The 7,698-nt window shown below is 50.4% G+C and overlaps 1 protein-coding gene across 1 annotated transcript in view; it reads right to left on the reverse strand.

Moving 5' to 3' along the window:
* LOC108580059 (protein Wnt-6-like) overlaps positions 1-6,742 on the reverse strand; it is a 17,221-nt gene extending 10,479 nt beyond the window's left edge. Inside the window, exon 1 of the mRNA XM_017943719.1 lies at positions 6,675-6,742. Coding sequence (XP_017799208.1) covers positions 6,675-6,742 — 68 coding nt within the window. The remainder of the gene's footprint in view (positions 1-6,674) is intronic.
* Positions 6,743-7,698: the final 956 nt, after the last annotated feature.

Consider the following 7,698-nt stretch of genomic DNA (forward strand, 5'->3'; position numbering starts at 1 on the left):
AGTCCGAGCGACCTTCGTTACGAAACGTTAATTAAGATCATTAGTTCTGCGTCGGTAGGATGCCGGGGCGCGTACACGACGGCCTCTCGGGAATGCAACGACCTTAATGGCAATAATTCCGTTAAGGACGGTTGCTCGCGCCCGTGTACGCTTCGTTGTGCTCGGCCTGCCGATGCTTCTGCTTTTCGTTCCGCACGAACCCGACGAAAGAAGAAGAAGAAGAAGAAGCAAGAGAAGACGAAGTAGAAGTAGAAGAAGAAGAAAGAAAGAAGAGATTCTCGCGAAGGTAATACGAAGCTCACCGGATAGTCGTGCACCGGTGACATCGTCATTTGGGCGAGGATTCCTGCCTCGGACGGCGACTATAACAGCGCGGACAAGAACGTCGGATACGCGGACAAGAATTCTCAAGAAACTCGCGAAGAGTAGAGGATCGAGATGCTCGGAGCCGGCGGAGAGAGAGCCGGTTGCGATCCGAGAAAAAAAGATAAACGTTGCTCTCGTTCCCGAGCAAAATATGGCGCATGTAATGTCTCGCGGGACGATCACGGATCCGCTGGCAGAGAAGAGCAAGCAAGAACTTCATTCGTCCGCTCGATATTCTTACTCTCTCGACCCGTACCACTCGATATACTCCATAACGGAACGTACCTTCCACTCTCTCGCCAGCCCGGAACCGGATATATTACCTACTCGAGGGAAAACCGTTTGCCAGAATCGTCCAAGGTATTCCACGTACGTCGCTGATTTTAGAATAAATCTGGGGTAACCACCGGTTTCGTCTGGTTCGCCTTCTCGACGAGGATATTTCCTGGAATCGTTTTTCGCCCAGCAATTTCCCGGCAAGCGAATGGGAATGCGACAAAGGCTCGCGCTGCTCGTTCCTACGCATCGGATAATGGACAGCCGGCATAGATATATAAACGGCGGACTTTCCGAGAAGTCGAAAGTTATGACACCGAGCCTCGTCAAACGTCTTATCGCTGTGCTGACAAACGAGGAACCAACTCTTACGCGAGTTTCTAAAAATAGCGAGCATCTCTGAAGGAACGCATATCTCTTCGTTCGAAAGGAATGCGACTTTTTTTCTTTTCGTTAGAGTGCAAATGCTCTTGGGCGGGGGGAAATATTGCAGCAAGATCGGAAATTTTCCGCGATTAGAGACATCGAGGTAGCAGCTCATAAACGGGATGGACAGGAGACGGGAAAGGAAAGAGAGAAACGAATCCCCGCTGCGTGACACTATCCTGACCTTACAGTTCAAAGGATCACAGGCAAAGAATATTTGCGCTGGTTCCGTTAACGACCGCGCGCAGCTAACCTCCCAAGTCAAATAAACGGGAACGATCGTGGTCTGTCGATACGTCTGGTTGGGCATTGCGCGAAAAACGTTACGACGTTATTAGTGCAAACACGTCGCGCCGTTCGACGATCGCGTATCGGTTGGTTTCGCTGGTGGCCGGCTATTAATATCGCCTAGCTCGAGGTCAGTTTAAAGGAATTGGAGTGGTCAAGAACCGAGCGTTTCCGAGTAACATATTCTCGCGAATGGACCAGATTTGGGGCTCGGCGAGAGAGAAATAGGAGAGATGTAGAATCAGCGGTGAATAATAGACGGAGATTGGAGGTGGAGGTAGAGAACGAAGGGCTGGGTACCGGGGCTAGAGCGAAGAAGGGGTTGCCCTCGCGTACGCAGAGGCAAGAAAAGAACTCGAGGATGGACACGTCGTCGCGAACGAAAAGCGTGGAGAGGCCGGTTAGGGCGGTCGACTTATTTATTGCCTCATTAGACGCACTCACTTTGCTCGAAGGCAGCTCCACGCTGTCTGCTCGGATAGACAGTGACGAGAGAGCAACGTTGCTCCTACCTCTTGCCTCGTCGGTTTGTACACGCTCGAATCGAGACACAGATAGAATGGGAGAAACAGAGAGAGAGTGTGTGTGTGTGTGTGTGTGTGTGTGTGTGTGTGTGAGAGAGAGAGGGAGCGAAGAGAAGAGGAGGACTCTTGATAGAGAGCAGCAGAAAAAGAGAACGGACCCCGTCCACCGGCTGCCGAAAGGAGTCCAAGAAGAAGAAGGAGAAGGAGGAGGAGGAGGAGGAGGAGAACGAAGAGAAGAAGAACGGTCGCTGGGTCCACCGGTGAATTCTTCGAATATCTCGCACCGTCCGAACGAGACCCTCGAGGATAGGAAGAAAACACGACGGAAGTTGGGAACCTGGCCTCCAAGGACATCGAGGCTACGGTAGATCCGATCGACCGCGAGATTCATTGCTTCTTCCTTTCTATTCCTCTCGTTTTCCACGGTGAGAGACCACCGGAGAAATGTGTCGGACGCGACGGCCTGGTAGCGGAACGATGTAGAGCCGATGTACAGCGAAAGAAAGGGAAAAAGAAACGGGGAGAGGAGGTAGATAAAAAGTGTAGCGAACGGAAGTGGAAAGTCACAACAGCTCGTGCCGGCTATATATGCGCACTTAATCTAAATCATCCTCTTGTTGCAAGCCACGAGACACGAGGCGACCGAGGAATACGAAGGGGGCGAGGAGCAACGAGAGCTTAACCCAACACGCATCCGAATAGCATTCTCTCTTATTTATCCTTCGAATTTCGAATTAATCAAATTCCACACCGTTCGTCTGGCCGCCGTCTGCGTGCTTTGTAATCAGATCCGAAAATGAACAGATAGAGAAGAAGGGAAAAGAGAGAGTAAGAAGGTGAATTTAACCGGGCTGGAGAATGCCCGAACAAATTGGTGGGGGGCAAGGGTTAGCGCAAAAGCGAGTCTAGGTTGCGCGTTTCGTGCATCGTTTCCCAAGAACTCCGGTGGAATTCGTGGCGCGGCCCTCGAGGCTCGCTCGATCGGCCAAAGAGGAGAAAGAAAACCGCGGAGTTGGATCGTAACGCCTCTATTTCCGCGTCTCCGTAATCGGCAAAAGCGTACTCGCGCTTAACGAATTATTCGAGGCACGCGGCTTAATGAAACCCGATCGAATCGGAAGGGGCTAATAAAATTAGAGTAAGCTTAGATAAACGCGGGGGTCTTAAAATTCCGTACATAGCAGCCGCGTGGTGCACGCGCCGTCCAAACAATTTGAAATTCTTCGCTGGGAACGTCTAGCGTCGGGAAACGCGGCTACGCCCCCGTCCTGACATTCCACGAAAATCGATTCGCTTGTACGGGACACACGTTCCAACCGCGTCAACTACCTCGAGACCGGCTTGTCACTATAACTTTTATCGCCGTCTCGCGACATTACCCTGTTCGGAGGAGTCGCCGTGCGTTTCACCTAATCGCTCGTTACGTCGTCTGAACGCGCGCTCGCCATTAGCCAAATGCTAAATGAAATGCTTCGAGTCGCCGCAATCTCCGATAAATCTTCGATAATTCCAATCATCCCGGCTACTGCCTCCCCGCGTTCTTCGACCAAAGGAGAAAGGTGCACCGCTCTTATTCTACCCACCCGGCATATTGTGACTCGACCGTGATTCGCATAGCTTAACTCGTGACAAATCGAGCATTTCTTTACCGTGTCGCCACCTTTCGCGCCTCGAGCAATCCGATTCTCCTCGATTCGGACGTATTACGGTGGAAGAGTAAAACTGTCGCGAACGAGAACTGCGGAAGAATTAGTGCTTCTACCGCGCGCGCGTGCTTAAGAGAATTGTCAGAATAAACTGTTGGAAAGTGGGGTAATTACGGATCAACCGAAGAGTGTACTCTGCGATTATGGCAACGGTCCCAGCGGCCACTCGCTAAATAATTTGTATCAACGGGCGTGACACTTGTACGATGTTCGTGTCGTTACGTGGTATAAACGTGCCACCTCTGATATCTAATAGCGAAGGCCAGACGAACGACGTGGTATTCCTTTTGAGCGCGAATGTTTCGGAGTCTCGCGTAGCAGAATCTCGGTAATGTTGTTCGTTAGGCGGTAAATCAGGGTCGGACAAAATTATTTCTGTCCTGCGAGTCGGGGGATCGGGATGTCGCGGACGAGGATGATCGAGTGCGCTCGTGACTGGAGGGGTTGAGGCCTAAATTTATCGCTACGGCGACGAACGGTGAATCGAAACTGACCCCGGATAAGAAGATCGCGTATCCTCGGTACAGGATGCTCGGTGAAACGTGAAACGGTGAAGAGATCGGAGTGGTGGGGTGAAACGGAAGCCAGCACAGGGTGGTGGCGAAAAGGGAACTAGTTTTCCATGTTTACGTTGGCAAAGAACGCGTACCGTGCATCCCTCCTCAAACGAAAAGGTCGAGCTTTTACGGCCGCAAATAGACAAACCAGCGCAAGAGGGTACTAATCCTCGGCGAAACTTCGAGGAACGTTCGCGACGAAAATAAACATTACGAGCGGAGGCTGACCGAAATACGGCCGGTATCGGAAGCAAACATCCACTCTGGGCCGCGGTTTTACGACAGAGGCGTAGTTAGAGCGGTAGGAAGGAAGCGAACGATCGAGCAATTCGGCAGGTTGCCGGAGCTTGTGCAACGTTCCAGTCACCAGATTCGGCCGCCGCCGACGCCGACGCCGACGCCGTCGCGATCAAAGCGGAACGACGTGACCTCGCGTCACACGGTCTCCGAGCGGTCTTATGATTATGATTATAGCACGGCCGCGGGAAAGAAAGAGAGAGGACAGGTGAGATAGAGTGCATCGGGTGGGAGTATCGGGTTGTCCAACCAGCGAGAAGGTAGCTGTGGACTGCCCACCGCGGCTCATTGGCCGACTTTGCGACCCGACCGAACGCTATCGTATTATCGGCAACTGCTCGTTACGATACCGACACCTTTTCCACCTGTGACTTCGACACGGGAATTAGAAAGAGGAAGGAACAGGCACAGGGACATAATTAGCCTTACTATTGGTACCAGTATTTAGTCTAGGTCGCGTGAATCAATTAGCGCAGTATTCGCTTCGAAAATGAACCGTCCAACGAGAAATGCAAACGAGATAGACGATCGCGAAGTTTAATGGGCACGGTGAAAGGGAAGAATGCATTGGAATATACCAACGTCCTCCTCGGTTTTGCTCTCGATTTTTCTGTTTCGAGAGACGGTTCGCGGTCCGGGCGAGCAGAGACGAAGAGGGATCACGCGAGCGCACGCGAGAAGAGGAGGCAGAGAGGGAAGAGGCGAAACGGGGCTGCTGCCGACTTACAAATTATACGCGTTCAACGAGATTTACGGGTGACGCTTCGAGCGAGACCATTGTCCATCCTCGCTCGCTCGCTTCTTTACCTCCTTACTCTTCCACTCGGTCGTCTTTGTCCTCTCAGCTGGGACCAGCTCTGTCTCCGCGCTACCGTGAAACGCGGAGAGGAACAGAGAGACGGTATTCTGCGCGACAGAATCGGGGAATCCGGTTCCGATCGAATTCGCAGGATCCGGAGAACGATAAACCTCCTTCGCGGTTTCTTCGCGTAAAAACCTCGTCGAAATCTTCCGAGCATTCCTCGAACCTACTTAAATGCCCGTTAAATACCTGTCGTCGAAACAAACCACGAACCTTCTAATGTATTTATCAAACAGTCCGCCGTGTGGACGCGGCGGACAGGTAAACGAGCAAGGTGCGACGGTACAGTGTCGACTGCGCGCAGAAATCCCCTTTAAATCGTTGACAAATATTTGCTCGACCTTAGGAGAGACCACCACCACCACCACCTTTCGCCATCTTCACAGGAACTACACTTTCGAATTTCATCAACGCGACGCGTTACGTTCCAAAGTTGGCGAACAATTCTCGTTGGAACCGACGACGACCGATGAGAAATTCACGCGAAACAGATCTCCGACGTGGGTAATAACGTGATCGAAAGTACGGAGGACGTGGAGATGGAATGAAACGAAGGGAACGAGTAAAGAAGCGTTTGTGAAATGGCTGGTCTTTGGATGCTGGAACAGCGTTGGATGGCAGGGCCAGCGATAACGGTCTATCGTCGTACAAACATTTACATAATAAACTCGAGTACACATCGCACGGCCGAGCTACCGAATAATTTACCGTTCCTCCGAGATACCTCGCGAGTACGTAACGCAGTTACGGGGAACGCGTCACGTGCCAGTTACGAATTCGCGGCGTTTCCACGCCGTTCTGGACGGCGCGAGCAAAAGGTGGATTTGGAGAGCGACGGGACTGTCTCGAGGACTGTCAATCTGCGGATTAAGCCCCGAGGAAGCCGAAATATTTCCCGGTAACGGTAACGAGCAATTTAACCGAATCGAAATGAAACCGTAAATCTCGGGACAGGTCTTACTTACGAGAGCACAAGTAACTACCAAAGGTGGATTTATGGCGTCATTAATCATTCCGCGTGCGCGTAACGTGCCGCGTAATTGATAACCCAGATGACGTGCCTCGGAACTGGAGCACTCGTTACGTTCGTCACGTTTGGAAAGTACCGACGTTTAGCTGCATGCAGGGAGCAACTATTTTTCGCGTAATTACCCAACGTATAAAAGTGTAACGTAGCGAACCGAAGCGTAATTACGCAAGACGCGCGAACAAGGATTCACTCGAGGCGATAAGTATCACTTGGAACTCGCGAATAACAGGTACCTACTTGTTTAACTTTGCTCGCTGGTTAAAGTTTCGCGTTGAAAAAGAGAAATAGGAAGAGAGAGAGAAAAAAGCAGTAGGTACGGTTGGCAAGGAATGAGCTACGTACCAGAAGGAGCCGGCGATGGGGGTAACGAGAAGGAGGCAGATCGCCACGAGAACGAGGCGCATCTCCATCCCCTCCGCCCCTCCGTGTGACTTCGACAATTGCCGATTGCTTCGCTCCTCTGCCGTTCGTAGGTCGCTGAATACCGGAAGACGATCGTAGGAGTGTCAGTAGGAGTCGGTAGGGCGAAAGGAAGTCGCTCCGGTGTCAGAGTATCGCGTTCCACGCTCGATGCGCCGCCACCACCACTCCTGACCTACGTGAAACCGTGGAAAAATCGTAGGAGGTTACGCGACGTATCGAATGGTTTGCGTCCAATCACACCGGTTCCTCAGAAAAATCCTCCACGGATCCTTTTCCTCGATCTCGAGGAAGAAATTCTTTATCGAGCACCCGATCTCCTCGACCGTCCACTCTCGACTACTTTCTCGTATCTGGTCTTCGCTTCTGCCAACACTTCACCGAAGCACGATCGTTTTCTTCTTCTTCGTCGTCTTCTTCTTCTTCTTCTTCTTCTTCTTCTTCTTCTTCTTCTTCTTCTTCTTCTTCTTCTTCTTCTTCTTCTTCTTCTTCTTCTTCTTCTTCTTCTTCTTCTTCTTCTTCTTCTTCTTCTTCTTCTTCTTCTTCTTCTTCTTCTTCTTCTTCTTCTTCTTCTTCTTCTTCTTCTTCTTCTTCTTCTTCTTCTTCTTCTTCTTCTTCTTCTTCTTCTTCTTCTTCTTCTTCTTCTTCTTCTTCTTCTTCTTCTTCTTCTTCTTCTTCTTCTTCTTCTTCTTCTTCTTCTTCTTCTTCTTCTTCTTCTTCTTCTTCTTCTTCTTCTTCTTCTTCTTCTTCTTCTTCTTCTTCTTCTTCTTCTTCTTCTTCTTCTTCTTCTTCTTCTTCTTCTTCTTCTTCTTCTTCTTCTTCTTCTTCTTCTTCTTCTTCTTCTTCTTCTTCTTCTTCTTCTTCTTCTTCTTCTTCTTCTTCTTCTTCTTCTTCTTCTTCTTCTTCTTCTTCTTCTTCTTCTTCTTCTTCTTCTTCTTCTTCTTCT

The sequence above is a fragment of the Habropoda laboriosa genome, unplaced genomic scaffold (assembly GCF_001263275.1).
Source record: "Habropoda laboriosa isolate 0110345459 unplaced genomic scaffold, ASM126327v1 scaffold2, whole genome shotgun sequence".
In the NCBI taxonomy this organism is placed as follows: Eukaryota; Metazoa; Arthropoda; class Insecta; order Hymenoptera; family Apidae; genus Habropoda; species Habropoda laboriosa.